Source organism: Manis pentadactyla, chromosome 9 (assembly GCF_030020395.1).
Source record: "Manis pentadactyla isolate mManPen7 chromosome 9, mManPen7.hap1, whole genome shotgun sequence".
Classification (NCBI taxonomy): domain Eukaryota; kingdom Metazoa; phylum Chordata; class Mammalia; order Pholidota; family Manidae; genus Manis; species Manis pentadactyla.
The window spans coordinates 103,573,209-103,589,542 of NC_080027.1; the positions used below are offsets into that span (position 1 = coordinate 103,573,209).

At 39.8% G+C, this 16,334-nt stretch overlaps 1 protein-coding gene across 9 annotated transcripts in view; it reads left to right on the forward strand.

The window, feature by feature from the left end:
• The window catches only part of RABGAP1L (RAB GTPase activating protein 1 like), a 738,861-nt gene extending 723,010 nt beyond the window's left edge, over positions 1–15,851 (forward strand). For 8 of the 9 annotated variants that reach the window (XM_057507896.1, XM_057507900.1, XM_057507898.1 and 5 more), the window contains 6 exons: positions 175–279; positions 2,484–2,567; positions 5,617–5,688; positions 9,566–9,763; positions 10,780–14,514; positions 14,552–15,851. In XM_057507896.1, the coding sequence (XP_057363879.1) occupies positions 175–279; positions 2,484–2,567; positions 5,617–5,688; positions 9,566–9,763; positions 10,780–10,932 (612 nt within the window). In that variant the 3' untranslated portion in view covers positions 10,933–14,514; positions 14,552–15,851. The remainder of the gene's footprint in view (positions 1–174; positions 280–2,483; positions 2,568–5,616; positions 5,689–9,565; positions 9,764–10,779; positions 14,515–14,551) is intronic. The other variant, XM_057507897.1, reaches the window with a different exon arrangement.
• Positions 15,852–16,334: the final 483 nt, after the last annotated feature.

Here is a 16,334-nt window from a genome sequence, read left to right on the forward strand (position 1 = left end):
CAAGTGCCTGGTATGTAATTAGCCTTCAGGGAAAGCAGCCACCCCTGGGTGAGCTCGGAGGGATGGGAATGGTGTGCTACTTAATGTGGCACAATAACAACTAGAGACTAGGTTTGGAGAAAATATACATGCACTTTCTTTACCCTCTATGATTGTGATGTGCTCTGGTTGCAGGCAGAAGACAAGGCAGATGTGTTGAATAAGGAGCTTCTCTTGACCAAACAGAGGCTGGTGGAAACTGAGGAAGAGAAGAGGAAGCAAGAGGGAGAGACTGCCCAGGTAAAAGGCGTAGGCGGGCCCTTCCTTACCCGGCGTTCTGCTGTATGCAGCGGACCACCTCGGTAAACCTGTCACGAAATCAGATTTATTTTAGATCAAGGGTGATGTTAAAGCTGCACATGTGAGTGGCACTGGGTCCCAGCATTTCTTGGAGGGGTGTTGGAAGCGGAGACAGCGTTCTGCCCTTGAACAGCTTTTAGGAATTTGCCTTTCCTGAGATGTCTAGCAAGAGTGTTAAGTTTTCTCTAAGTTTAGTGACTTGGAATGATGATCCAAGAGCTTTGACACTTCTGCAAATTTCATGTTGCGTCTCCAAGGTAACTGACTTTTCTGAAGTGGTTTGAGCCGACAGCCTACAGAGATCTCTGCTGGGAGTTGCCTCAGTCAGTCACACTTAATTTGCCTGATTCATGACTTAGAAGAAGGGGTGCCCGCATTGCCAGCAGAGCTCTCAAGCCTTATTCCTTGGAGGTATGAGAAAAGGAACGCTTTAGGCATCAGCCTTGAAGTCTGCACCCAACAGCCTTCATGTGAGCTGTGAGGCTGAGCAGCTGCAGGCCCACCATCGCAGAGGAGTCCCGGATGGGTGGTAGAGGGGCCCCTCCGCCCAAGGCCTTGATGCCTCCCGCTGCCCTGAAGAAGAGCATTCCCCAGTGTCCTCCATCTCTGTCAGTCCTGGCCAGCCATGATTAATTCATTTATTCTAATGAGTTTCATTCCAAGACATCAATAATACTGAATATAAAACCGAACACAAAGCATTTCAAAGACCTACGTCCAAGCAGGAAAAGTTCCAGTGAAGTTACTGATGAAGGGATGTGTCATTTAGCATCTTTTAGGGTTTGGAAAAAGTGTTCCTTGACTTATTTTTAACTGGAAAATGATGAAATGACTTGGCATTTACTGTGGACCGAGATTCGTAATTTTGATATACTCAAAATTTTTCAGGAGCTAATTATCCACTTTGATCTAAGCCTTTTTGATGGGTTTTTTTCTTTACCTCCTACCTCTTTTGGGCTTACTTTATTTCTTTAGGAACGAATGAAGCTATTAGCAAATGAATTTAATCCCTGCTCCCTCCCTTTGTGTGTGTGTGCACATGTTTATATACGCATGTATGTTCTGTTTTAGTCATTATGGCACCTTTGTGAGATGGGGATTATTCTCATTTGACGGATGAGGAAATAATAGCTTAGAGAACGTAAGAGCCCCTTACTCAAAGCCTCTCAGCTAAGTCTGTCCTGAAGGCAGTGGAGTCTTGTCACTGAGAGAGAAGGGTATGGTTTATGTTCTCAAATTATGTAAGATAGACAATAGAGATTAATATAAACAACTAAGTTTGAATCAATATAACCTACAAGTTGCTTTCATAATTCAATGTAACAGATACATAGAAATACAGAAATCTTCTAATGATTAACAGTCTAATTACAAATTGCAATAATTGGTGAATTATCAGGAGTATATACCCCATTCACAATTTGGGAGGCTGCAATGCAGAATGCATCTATTTATTCTGATTATGTAGTTAAAGTAATTAGCCAAAGTTGGTTTTTGTTTGATCAACAACTTGGAAGAATTGAATTCCCTCCTACTTACCCAGCGGTACCTGAGCTTTCTCATCGCCTTAACCTTCCCCTCTACCTGGAATTCTAGGGCTGCCAGGCTACAAAAATAACTGGTTTTAAGTTTAGCATTCATAATTTAGTATTTCTATGACTGTAACAAGTGCTTGCATTGTGTGTCACTTTAGCTCTTTTTAAAGTCACTGCTTCTTTAGTACCTGAATCTCCTGACCTCAGGAACCTTATCTTCCCCCATCTTTCCTGACTCCAGTCCAAAAGTTTCTTGCTCTACCTTCAGAGAGTTAACAGCAGTGACAGTTGGGGACTGTGAATAGGAAGGCCTGAAATAGTTTTTAGTAATTTATTATATAGTATCAAGAATACGTGGAACGCTGCCCTGATGATTTTAGACTCTCCTAAGGATAAAGATAGCTTCTGAATACACTTTTTTAACTTTATATTCACAAAGTAAGGTGATTAGGTTTCTAAATGATCAAGAAGCACCTTCAATGGGGAAATTTTATATAGTTGTTAACATTGTTGTTGACTCTCAGTCGGGCAGCCTTGACTATAGATGTTTGTGGAAATTTATTAAGATTTTGATTGAGTCTTGCTGTTTCTCATTCTCATTCTTTCTAGCTAAAAGAAGTCTTTAGGAAACAGCTAGAAAAGGCAGAATATGAAATAAAGAAGACCACAGCTATCATTGCTGAGTATAAACAGGTAATGTGCTGCTGTGGCTTTTATTGCTATAAAAATAATTATTCTTGTTTTGCGTCGGGAAAAAATGTTTTTGTTTTTAGAATCTCCAGAACAGTGCCTGCACTGCACTCCTTAAATTCAGTGGCTTGCTGCCTCCTCTGAAATAGACAGTGGTTGGAATGCTTACTGATAATGGTTAATTGAGCAAAACAATCTTTTGGTTGTTTACAATGTTTGGTAGATTTAGAGGAACGAGAAACTTTATTATTACCATTGGGATCCTGTCTGTGCCCTACTCAGAAGCTAATTTCCAGTAGACCACATTAGTAACATTTGCCTCTTTGCCAAGGAGTAAAGTTCAGTGATTGTATGAAATGGCAATAGCTGGGGGATCAGTGTGTCCTTTGATGTCACAGTATAGAATGTGGGAGCTTTTTTGTCTACATGGCTATGTGGCCTCACCCAAAGGAGGCCAAAGCTAGCAGGAACCCCCCCTCCTGTGAACCTTAAAATGTAATGGAGGGCTTGCTGTCCCTGAGGGCATGTCTGGCCCCATCACCAGAGTGGCCCAGAAAACCCTCATGCCAGCTTGAGTCATACTGTCTCGTCTCTGCTGGTCATGCTAGGCCATTGCGAGGACTCCTCTCATTGCTGAGACCATGAATAGAATAGGTAAGTTCCAGTTTTCCAGAATTAATCAAGGACTATATGTCACCTACTTAGCCAACAATTTCACTGGGGTCTCCTCCCTCCTAGAGGACTTCAAATTCTGATGCTTACCCTTTTTTAAAAAGTATTTTCTTCTTATAAATGAAATTTATGTTCCTTGTAGAAAATTAGGCAAGTATAAAAAAGCACAAAGAAAACAAACTCCCCTTAAACTTGCCAACTAGAAATAATCACTGTAATATACTGAGTACACACTATTGCTGTCTAAATAAAAATGTCTAATATGTTCATGCTTTTTTTTGGAACTAGTTCATTTCATATATTATGAACATCTTTTCAAATGGATTTTTCTTCTTTATGGGAGATAACATAGAGATAAGGATTCAGAGCTGCCTTACTCTCCTATGATAATATTTATTTATTCATGCCTGCTATATGAGAGACTTGATTCTTTGGGGGAAAAAGGATGAGTTAATTCAGTTTTTTTCTTCTAGAAGCTGATCTTGTAATAGGGAGATAGTACCTGTGCATAAATAGGAGGAAAGGGAACCTATTAAATATGAGAAATGAGGAAACCATTCCTGGAGAAGGGGTGATTTGAGCTGTGCTTCAAAGGTTGAGTGAGATTTGGGTATGTGGAGATGGAGAAGGAGAGGATGGAAATGGTGGAAAGGGAAACAGCATGTGCAAAGGTGTGGAGGCACAGGTCATTGAACAGAAATCATTGTGTTTGGCATATTTTGAGTACAGAAGAGAAACAAAGGTGAACTGGGGCCCAGTTCAAGGAAGGTTCCTCAGATTTGTAGTAGGATGTCTGAGCAGGAAACTGCTGTGATCAGGAACATACTGTTGGCATTAATCTGTCCCAGTGAGAAATGTAGAACCAAGTGGAGAGACTCACAGGCAAAGACACTGACCAGTAAGAGACTAACAGTGGAGTCCAGGTGAGAAAATGTAGGGCCCTGAACTACAGAAAATGGTAGTCCAACAGAGCAGAGGAAGATATAAGAAGTAGTCATTTTTTGCTAGACAAGGGAAAACACTGAAAGTGATCCTGAGATTTTGAATTTGGGTAACTAGAAGAAGGGATGGTTAGACATTAACCAACACAGGTTAAAGACCATGTACCATGGAACTTGCCATCACAGCAAAGGCATTTCTTTCTTCACCATGTTAGGCCATGGGTGGCCGCCATATGCAACACTCTTCAAAATAGTAATAGTGGGACTATCCTTGAATATTATCTGGCATGCACTTCACGTAATGTAAAAGGCAACAGCCCAATCTGTTTGAAGGTAATTAGGATACAAAACATAATGTAAATGTATTTTATAGTTGGAATTGGCTATATTTCACAGTGGGTTTATTTAAAAGGGCATATGGCTTGCCAGAATTACTAGGGAGACTGCTTGTTTTTATCAGCAGCCAGGACAGTCCTGCTTGCTGTCTACAGGACTGGATCTGCAGAAACTGGACACTGAACTGAACAAGAAGGCTCTGGTCTCTAGAGCCATTTTTGAATAGACTGGGATTTTTTAAATGTGTTTTGATAATAGAGGTAGACCTTTTATGTTTCTAGTCCAAATTGTACTGTAAAATTTGGCATCCCCTAACTTTATTATGTTTTTCAAAATTAAAAGATTTTATTTCACTCAAGGAATTTGAACTTCCAGTAGTTTTTTTAAACAGTGTTTTGGCTTCGAAAACACTTATTTCTACCTGTTCCTAGTATTCGCTGTTAGCATCTTATTTCAGATTCAAAATAATGAGATTTATTTAATGAGCACTTAAACTTGGCCAGGTGCTATACTAATTCCTTCACATATACTTTTTTCCATTGATTATCACAGCACAACACTTCAGTCCCAAGGAAACAGCAGCTTAGGCCAGTGAATCTGCCCGAGGACACAGTGCTGGAAGCAGTAGAGCTGGACTTCTAGGCTCTTCACTTTATGCTATGTTGCCAAACCACTTGATACGAGTTTAGCCTTTATATTCCCTGGTCACTTTACCTTTGCTTTACTCACTCTGCCACTTTAAGAAACATTTGGATTGGAAGACCCAACAGAGACTCTCTTCGTGGCTGTAGACACATTTCTCATTCAGAATTCTTTTCCTCAGATTCTCAGCATTTTACCTTGCACAGAGTGGGCACTCAGCAAAGATTCTATAGATTGATTCCAAAGTGAGGACTGGGATTGATTGAAACTAATTTCAAAGGCTACTGACAGAAATAACTACCCCATGTGTTTGTCTACTAATGAAGATAGACATGTACTTTCATCTGGAGCCCCTTCTAGCATCAGAGATGCTAGGGTCGTGTGAGTTGGTAAACAGTTACGTGCACACGCTGCAAGAGTCGTTCTACTTTCCAGTAAAGAAACTCTCTTCTTTTCTTTAGATCTGTTCCCAGTTAAGTACCAGACTGGAGAAACAGCAGGCATCCAGCAAGGAGGAGCTGGAAGTGGTAAAGGTGAGGAACAGTGAAATAGTTTTGTGATAACTTCTTCCAAAGTCAGTCTTAAGTAAGTACCTGATAGGAAAATCCCCTTACATGATGACACCCACAGGCAGGACAGCTTGTAGAATCACGCCCACCTCCCGCTCTGTTTTAAGTGATTTAGGAAATTTGAAGAATAGTAGCTCTTCTGATCTGGGTGGATTCTCTTCCCTGCCACCTGAAAGGTGAAGTGCCCGTAAGTCTTACTGGCTATCAGGGGCAGGCAGTGGGGCTCCAGGGTTGTCCCAGAGCCGCCTGGGGGTTCTTGGATGGGGGAAACCTGGGAACCCTGGGCAGCCTGCCTCCTGACTGCACCCAGATTGATGTGACTCCAGCATGCAGCCCAGTAGGATTGTCCGATTGCTCTCGTGAACCCTAAGCACCAGGCACAAAAGAGAAATGCAGGAATTGGCTGGAAAACACGTGCTGGGTAACTGGTTCTTTAGAGGATTGTTTTGCAAGAAAACCTGTAGCTTTGTTTACATACTGCCCCCTGGTGGTAAAACTCCCTATGTTGATTGTCTATTTGAAAAAAGGAGTGTTTAATCTGTACAAACCAGGGTAAACTGAACGGTATGCTTAAGAGGCAGTGCTTGTACAGCCCATGCTGGGACCTGTGTTACAGAAACCTGACACACTTCCATTTGAATATATTCAGGTTTCATACTAGTAAATAAATGCCTTCTGGTCACTTTAGCATATAATTTAATTGGACAAGACATTTTAATCTTTCTAAGCTTTATTTTGCATTCTATAAAATAGAGATAACATGGCCTGCCTCAGAAGATCATTTTGCAGAATAAATAAGGTAATGTGTATACAGTGATTAGCTTAATACTTACACAATACATGCTCAAAAATACATATTTATATGTTAATAACCTGAAAATCGGAGGCATGAGAATTGAAAACATAAACCTTGTTCTGACATTGTTTTCCAGAAGTGTTTTTTTCTTCTTTCAGGTTTAAAAAAAAAAGCCTGTGATTATTAGTGGGTATAGAGTTAGTGGTTTCCCTTCCCAAAGCTGCTGAAATTTGGGTTCATACCATCCCTTTCTGGTCTTCCTTTGCCCTTCTTCCTACTTATCCTTTATCATTCTTTGTTCAGTGTAGGAACACGGACTGAGACTCAGTTGATGAAGTGTCTTGGCATAAAATGGTTAACTTTTTAGTCCAGAACTAAAATCTCTGGAAGTAAAAATGAATCAAGGATTTATACTGATCCCCCAGTAAAGGTTTTCTTGAGCATCTATTGTAGACATAGCTATTAGACTTCTGTATTTTTACAGAAATTATATATGACAAAAACTTAGAGTTTTCCTACAGGAGCCAAGTTATACATATGCCCGTGAAACATTTAAGAGATAGTTCAAAAGGATCTAAGTGCCAAGTTAGATAACACTGACAATCAGAGGGGTAGAGAAAGTAAAATTGTAAGAACCACAGACCAAAGATGACTCTATGAAGGAGGGTGGACTAGAGCAGGATGGGTAGAATTCAGTTAGAGGGACTTAAAAAGGACATTCTTAAAAAGGACTTAAGAAGACCCAGACATTGCAGTGAGCCTCTCAGTATCTCACTGAGGGGACTGATGTGATTAGAGTGCATGTTACAGAACAGAGGAAAATGCCGGATAAGTAGGTAGGTTACCTAATGAAAGGCCATGACTTCAGGAAGAGGAATTTGAACTTGTTTTAGCCAAATAAAGAGTGGCAACTAACACTTACTAAACACCAACTGATTGTGATGTGCCAAGATTTTATGCGTATTATCCCATTTAACCCTCACAACTGCCTGAGAAGACAGGCCCTGTTATATCTTCTTTTGACTGAGTTATTATATCTTTTTTTTTAATTGATGATGATTACCGAAATAGGTAATTCATTTGCTCAAGGTCACACAGCTGCTAAGCAGCAATGCCAGGATTTGAGGCCAGGGAGTCAGACACTACAGTCCATACCCTTAGTCAGTACTAGTCCGTACTTGGTCATACTGCCTCCTCTTTCCCCAGGGCTGTTTCCCTTCATCTGTTGTTTCGTGTGACGCCATAGCTCCCAACTTTCCGTCCTCCTCTATCACCATCCCCTCTTCAATTAATCCTCTACACTATGCGCAGAATGAGCATTCCCAAATATAAATTTGACTGTATCACATTGTGTATCTGTTTAGAATTAGACTGACCACATACACGAAACCTGAAAAACATTGGCTGGAACACAAAATACGTTGATTATCTCATGCACCAGGAATCTGATAGGGGAAAGAGCCTTGGTTTCGTCAGAAATCCAGCTCGTCAGCTATCGGTGACCCACATCCTCAGCATGGGCTTTCATCCGCAAGGCCACCTAAAAGTCAAGCCTGTCAACTGGCATTTCCACCATCACACCCATATTCGATGGTAGAATTTTGGGCCAGAAGGAGATGCAAGGATATATAAGGGTCCACCTCCAGCTGGGTGAGCTTTCTCCAAGTAGCCTTCTTAGAAGTTCCATACCATACTTCTGCTTACATATCAGGACTTACTTCCATGGCCACACCTACTTCAAGCGAGTCCGGGAAAATGGCACCTTTTAATTAGGCATTTTCCTAGCCCAAATAAAATCAGGGCTCTGTTGCTGAGGACGAGATGGGTGTTGGGTGGGAATCTGCAGTCTCTGCTGTACCTTAGTACCTCAGCATGCCTGGCACACTCGGCATCATGAGGTGCATAGCTCTGTGTCCGGCATGTGGCACAGGCTTCATGAAGTGAATGCCTTTCCTATAGGATAAAGTCAGGAATCAATAGCATTACATTTAAGGACCTTTGCAACATGGCCGTGGAGAATTCTGCTCACCTCGTACCTCTCCCTGGTGCATTATGTACTCTCTGCTTGAGCTGTCACCTTGGATGCCCTGCAGTGTTCTCGCTGCTGGAATGTCCTCCCTATCATGAGATTAATCTGTTCCTTCATATGGTTCACCTAATAAAACTGCTTACCCAGCTCCGTAAACTTTTAATCATTTAAGACCCAGACTGAAAAGCCATCACTAACTGTTCATTTGGTCAACAAATATTTTGTCAACCAAAAACACATGGCAAATACTTCTGTGTGTCTATTTAGTGCCAGTTCTGGGCTGATTACTCTTACAGGTTCTTAAGAGAGTTATAAGATATCTTTTAAGGGTTTAATGAATATTAGTCAAGCAGTAATCTAAAAAGCACAGTAAGAAGGAAATCAGTGGGGTCAAGAAGGTGACTGACAAAGATTCGGGCCTGGGATACAGAATTATGGGCTGAATGTGAAATGAAGGAGAAGCTACTGAGTAGAAGACACTGAAGGCACTGCAGGCCTGAATGGTGGAGCTGTGCCCCATGACACAGAAGCATGGGGAGAGTTGCTTTGTGTGTGTGTGTGTGGGGGGGGTAGATCTAGGTTAGTTATAATCACCGTCCTCGGTCTACTAGAGGCAGGTTACTTAAACTCTGAGTTTCTTCATTTATCAAATGGGGCTGGAGGCATTAGCTGTAGTGAGGGTCCTGCCTGTAGAGGATATGACATGGGGCTTGGGATCTAAGAGTCATGGTAGCACAAAATTTCTGGAACATATTTCAAAGGGATACCATCATATTTCTACTCCCAGGGTCTCTCTAGAGATACTTGAAGAAACAGGAGCACTCTTCACAGACAGTTGCATTTTGTGCTGATTAGATCCATTTTGGTTGCAGCACAAGAGCAATAATTACCTTTAGAAGTGGGCCTGCATTTGATGACAACAAGCAACCCCCAAATAAAAAGCCTGTATCGTTTCAGGAGGTGATCTATGCTGTGACATAGAGTTTGATGTTGGTCCTCTCTTTTGGCTGTTTCAGGGTAAAATGATGGCATGTAAACATTGCAGTGACATTTTCAGCAAGGAGGGCACTTTGAAACTAGCAGCCACAAGCAGAGAGGACCAGGGACTCGAACTGGATGACGAGAAGGACTCACTCAAGAAGCAGCTGAGGGAGATGGAGCTGGAATTGGCACAAACCAAACTGCAGCTGGTGGAGGCCAAGTGTAAGATCCAGGTTGGTGATCCGGTAAAGAACAAGAGAAAGCAAACAGTGGTCTAGGGTATTCTAGTGCCTCAGAATGCACCGTCTGGCTCAGAATCCTGAGGTGTTATGGATATGATGAATCTCTTTCCTGCCCACTGATGTGTCTTGCCATAGTTTTTATGTCATTATTTTTTAATAAACACTGGTATAAACAAACCCTTAATTTCAAATGAAGGTTTAATAATTAAAACTGTATCTTTGAGAATTTAAGCATACGCTTTTTAAATCTACCGAGATTTGTTGCCAAGGTGTGTTCTCATTGAAGTCAGTCCCTCGGCAGCTGACCCTGCAGGTGAAAGGCAGGCTCCTCCACCGTCCCTTCCCTGACAGTGGGCTGTCGGCTGACGCCCATTCCTAGCTTTGGAGCTTCTTGTCACTTTCACCTGATTTTGCCAAATCCCGTTCCCCATAATCCCTTTCCATGTTAGAGGATAACATAATTAGAAAAATAGTCCTGCTTTTAGATGGACTGTTCCCATTTCCTTTTCACCAGTGATCTTTCCCCACCACCGTATGCCCCAACCTGTGCCACGCTAGCAACTCTTAACTGTGTCTGCGCTGGACCTTAGATGCTCTTTGGTGCGAAAGCCATGGGTTTGGAATGAGAACTCATTCATGTTTGCACCAGCAGAAATACAGTCACTTAAATGTTTTATTTGTGGTCTTAAATATATTACCTCAGGTTGCAACCTAAACCTAAATTTGGACCTAAAATTGCAGGGGGTAAAACTAAAATGAGGTTTCATTTCACTGTTCAGAGAAAGTGCAGATTCTGGGTTGAGTGGTAACTCTTTCAGCACTAAACTCTTCTTGCATTAAGAAGCCAATTAAATCTCTCCTGGCTTTTGTGGGAGGAAAACCATTTGCTATATAGACCTGGGGATTCCAAAAAGCTATACTCTTGTTTTTTTGACAGAGAGAAAACATTTATATAACTCAGATAGAAAACATTTGTGTAACTCAGGTGATATTTTTTCTTTGATTAGGAACTTGAACATCAGAGAGGAGCCCTTATGAATGAAATCCAAGCTGCCAAAAACTCTTGGTTTAGCAAAACCCTGAACTCTATCAAAACGGCCACGGGCACCCAGCCACTGCAGCTGCCACAGGTGACCCAGCCACCCAAGGAGAGCACATAGTTCTCGCCGCACCCAAGCACAGCAGTCAGAGCGACAGAAACCCAGCAGGCTTCTCCCTGGTGTCCCCTGTGAAGGAAAATAAAGCAGGCCAGAAAACAAGCCAGAATCTTTGCATAGCTCTCACTCTTTCTTGTACGACACTTTTCAAAGGGATGTTATTTAAACTGATCTGTGTTGAATACCCGTTTCAAGCTTCTTCATGGAAGGCTGTGTTCAGATCCATCATGGTATTATATTATTTTATATGCCTGATGTTTAGTTGAAAATAAGTTATTTAGAACCAAATGCTTTTTATTTAGAACTAATTATTCATAATTATTTTTATCATACATAAAAATGGAGATGTCTTCTATTCCAAGGTTAAAGTGACAGGAAGATATTTGTCACAGAAAAAAAAAGACTGAAACCTAAACTTCTTAACTTTTCAGGATTCATTCTGATAAAGCACACTGTGGGGCCAGTCATGACCACTATTAGGTTTCCTCCTGAAACTGATTCCCTGGATAGTGATAATCAGGTCACAGGAAAGAACAGACCTGGGACTGAGCAGTCTCCCAAGATAATTAGTTTATTTTCATTTTCCATTGGGTACATCTGGAAATGAAATACCAAGAATCATGGAATAAGATAGGCTGTTGATAAAAGGAACTAGATTTTAATAAACACAGGATAAAATAAGTCATTTTAGCCCTGGAATTCTAACACATTCTTTTAAGAACTCTGCCTGGTAATTGCAATCTCCTTTAGTATGAACACAGTTGTGACTTCTGGCAAAACCTAAAGTCAAAAGTGGATATTCCAAGTTGCAGTGTTAGGGAACCTTCACCAGGGAAGCCTAGCAAGGCCCAGGTTCAGCCGTTGTGCTTAGACTGGAATACAGAACCAGGGACAGGGTATTTCATTGAATGTTGACATATACTTGCTCAAGGAAACACTAATATACTGTACCTTTGTTAAAGTTATGAAATAGGAACTAGATAGAAGTCAGCTTCACATCATCTTAATATACTGTTAGGCAACTTTTCCTGATTTCTGTAGCTCCCTAAAAATGTGTCCTTGGTCCCTCTAAGGTGAAAAGAGGCAAATGCATTTGTAACATTTTTGATTGACTATGAAATCTTTATAGAAATACCTATCTCATGGAAAGGTAAAGCTGTTGTTTAAAAGTTGATGGAAATATTTTTTTCAATTATAGTTAACATGTCTATATAAATAGTCCTTGCAGGGAATCCTCTGGTAAGGGCAAATCGAATTTTTCCATTTTCTAAGCTCTTTTGGAGGCCTTTGGTCCTTTGATGCCTACCAAACTACTGTCTGCTATGTACAGTAACATTTATTGTGAATCTCATCCTTGGCTTCATTGTTGAACATATTATTTGCAAAGGATCTTAAACTCTGTAGTGCCATTGTGATTCTCATCTGTGCCATATGTTGCAATTAAAAGTAACACACTCTTGCAAGTAAAAATAAGAGCCGCCTCAAATCCAGGAGCCTGCACTACAAGTTGCTCATGGTGGATCCTTCCCTCTCTAAAAAGTGAAGCCCCCTGCATTGGTAAGTGTTCATATCATTACAGCTCATAAAACTGATGGGGTTTTTTCTTATCCTTTGTTACACTCATCAAATAATACTTTCTTACAGAATTCGCTTTTTTGTTGTTATTCTGATACCTTTCATCATAATATTCATTTCCTTTTACTAAAAAAGGAAAATAATCCAGCATTCCAAGGGTCTCTGTTAATGTAAAGATTCCCTACATAGTGGTTTAGTAAAGCAAATATATATATGATATATATCATATATATATTAGTATAATGGCTAGAAAATTGCATTGGTACTTGTTTGTATAAATCATTTAGTATAATTTGTTGGCTTTACTGGTACTTTATGCTTTGATTTCAAGAAGCCTTGTACAAGTTGCCTTATCAAACGGCCAGCTAAATTAAAAATGTTCTTTTATATTTTGTGCATCTCACAGTTCTATTGTACAGATCTCTTTTTAACTTTCAAAAATCAGCACATTCCACAGTAGGCCTAACTTGCATAATTTTCCTTAAATGGTGGTTTAGGGAGAAGTAGAAAGGCTTTGGGTCCAGTGCTTACCTGTTAACCTCGCTCAGTTTCATAGCCCCTTGTATTTTTTCCTCTAAACAAAATCATCAGGTATGATGTATTGAAAACTCATACATTCCAAATATTTAATAAATCTGTCCTTTGCATGTTCTTTAAATTATTTCAAAAGATCATAATTGCAATCTATAGATTTTTTTTTCTTTTCCAGTTCCATATCATACTTGGGTATGTGTATTGGTACCATACCTCCAAACTGTTCCTCACTGCATTGCCTTTAGGTCAGTAGCAATAGTAAAAGATGGAAAACAAAATTCAAAATCCAAACCACCTGTCCTTCATCCTTTATTATTTGAAAACTCATGCATCTCAGCATTACGTAACTGCTAGTTCTGATTTTTAAATATTATTTTGAAGTACATTGGAGAATTGCTATTCTTCTCTTGAATTTCTTTTAGATTATCCAGAATTTCTTTTAGATTATCCAGCCCAAATATCCAGAAAATTTTCAATATTCTAGAGGGTTTTTCACATTTTCCTAGGATACACTGTATAAAACATTCCACCAAACATTCAACATTTTACAGTATTCTGAAAAATGATGATTTCTCTATTCATTAAATTCTACAGAATAAATTAAGGGAGTGAATTTCAACTTTGTAATTCAGTTCATTAGCTTTTGTATCTTTAGAATCTTGTTTAACACATTCTTTAAAGCTAAAAGAAACCAAGCTGAATTTTGCAGTGCATATGTTTGCTAGCTTCCCACATCCTGAGCCATGGCACAAATTCAGTTATATTTAGTTACATGTAATTTAATGCAAAGAAATTCTCTGTTATCTAATGTTCTGTATAGGAGTGCCTATCAGAAACACTAATAAGAATGTCATATAGGCCTATGACCTACCTTTACATATAATGAAAATCTTTCTTCCCCTCTCCTAGCTATTAAGTTAGCAGTTTCTTTTTCATTGGTGTTCTTAAATTTCTGTAAAGTAGAAAAGCAGTTTTGTACTGATGTTGGGATATTAATAGTATTTATCTTGTTTCAATTTTTTCAAAATTTTCATTCTTTTATACTATGTATTAATACTTATTTTTCTCAAACCCCTGTTGCAAAGCCCTTAAAGTAAAAAAAAAAAGAGAAAACACAGTTTAGGGCACAAGAGATGAAAGCTTCTTCAAGGAGGTGAAAAGTTACTGAGATGAGAATAACATGTGCAACTCATGTAAGGGACTGAGTTTTTTTTCTTTAGCTGAAATCAGTCTAGTAACTATTCTGCTAAGGTGGCTGTCTGATTTCAGGGCCCCTTTAAAGGAAAAAGCAAATACCTTGTTTGTTTGGTCTCTCTGGGAAAGAACACTTTTAATTACTTAACAAGATGATCACTCTTTTAAAAAAACACTCCAAAACAGCTCTGAATTTCTTGCTTGGATTACAAGTAAATGAGAGAATGGACAGACTCTGTTGTTTTAAATATTGTGTGTGTGTGTGTGTGTGTGTGTGTGTGTGTGTGTGTGTGTGTGTGTGTGTGTGTGAGTGTGTTAGGGTGTATGTGTGTTAGGGAATATGTGTGTGAGAGTGATGGGTGGAATTTTATATAGAGTATGCCCTCCCTGCCTCTTGAATACCCAGGGACTATGTAACTGAACTCACACTGGTGATAAATACAGAAGGCCAGACAACAGCTCAGTGGCCTGTTTCCTACAATCAGATACAAACATCCTTCCTCTCTCACAGGGGCTTCCAAATAATACAGGCAATGCCCTTTACCATAGGAATTCCCTTGTTTTTCAGAAACTGTCAAAATGAAAACTTTGGTGTGTGCTGCACCTCAATAGGTTGGTGGCAACCTTGAGCTGTAACGAGAAAGGAGGATGAGCAGGAGGACCTTAGTGACGGCAGTCAGGTCCCTTCTCAGTTTTCATCTAAATGATTACATGCAAGCTTATCTCCAAACAGATTTGCTCCCTGCTATAAAACATCTTCAACCTGTTCCATTCTCTCCACCACCATCCCTGGTTTATAATTAGTGGTATTCTGAAAACAGAATCATTGAGTAGAAAATTTTAAGTTACTTCTCTTTTTCATTGGCAATATGTTAATATGTAAAACCTTTTCCATTAAAATGTAACTTTTAATAACTATATATTATATATGGAATAAAATATAAGAAATTGAATTATAAGTATATAAATGCATTAAGACTCTGGTGTCATGAAAGCACAGGCTAGAGATGGTCCCAGAATCTAAGATGCCCCAATAGCCTTTGGCATCAGTTTTGTATTTTGGTGTTTTGCGTTAACACATGGATCTTTAGTCCACATGAGAGAGTTTCTCAGTCAGCCCCATGTGCTTTCTTTCAGCTCCTACCTTTCCCTTGCTGAGGAGGTGGTAGAAATTTTGCACCATCTATATTTATGAATTCCATGATTTTGCCCACAGCTTCTCTAATGAAAACAGGTTCTAGAATAAAGGAATTGATTAGCCCAAGCAGCACTGACTACAAAAGAAATATCAGCTAGCAGCCTCTCTCCTCTATAAACACTGACCAATTAGGTGTTTCCATACTCTCATGTCTTATGTATAGTACACTATAAATGTAAATGTAATGCTTGTTAAGAAAAGTGCAATTTATTGTACATTGTCCCCACAAATGTTTACTTTTATAATCGTTATGAACTTGAATTGGATTAATATCTTGTTTTCATGTGTGAATGAAGCCTTGTGAAATAAACAAATTCAGCCAAGAAGGTAACAAAGTGAGTGCTTTTGTAAGTCAGTGATGTTTTTAGTCCTTTGTGTTGCCCCTTTGGCCCCATTAAGCAGTAATAAACATTTGTTCTGAGGTCCACATGTACCTTTATTCTGAATTGTCTGAACCCAGTGTTCATGTAATACTTCTTATTGACAGTAGCCTCCAGGCCATTTAGAAAGAAAAATATGCCCAGGTTTGCTGCAGGCCACACCCTACAAAGTGAGGTCTTGTAGAGCAGCACTGCCAAGTGCCCTCTTTTCCTCTCTATAGAGTCCTTGGTTGCAAGTCACAAACTCCCACAAGCTACCTTAATTAAAATGAGTCAGTTAATTAAAAGGAAATAGGAATATTTATCTCATAGGTACCAAAGACAAAGCAGGGCTGAAGAGGCACTGGGACTGGAAGCTGTCCAGAACCTAGGGAGCTGTGCTCTTAATCGCTCTTCTGCTTGTCCTGCCCCAGGTGGTGCTCATCTGCTGTTGCTTCTCTGAAAACAGGCTTTCCCTGCTTCTAAGTGCACAACTGCCAAGTTCCCCTGCCCTCTCTCCAAGTGACCGGCAGAGATGGACTAGC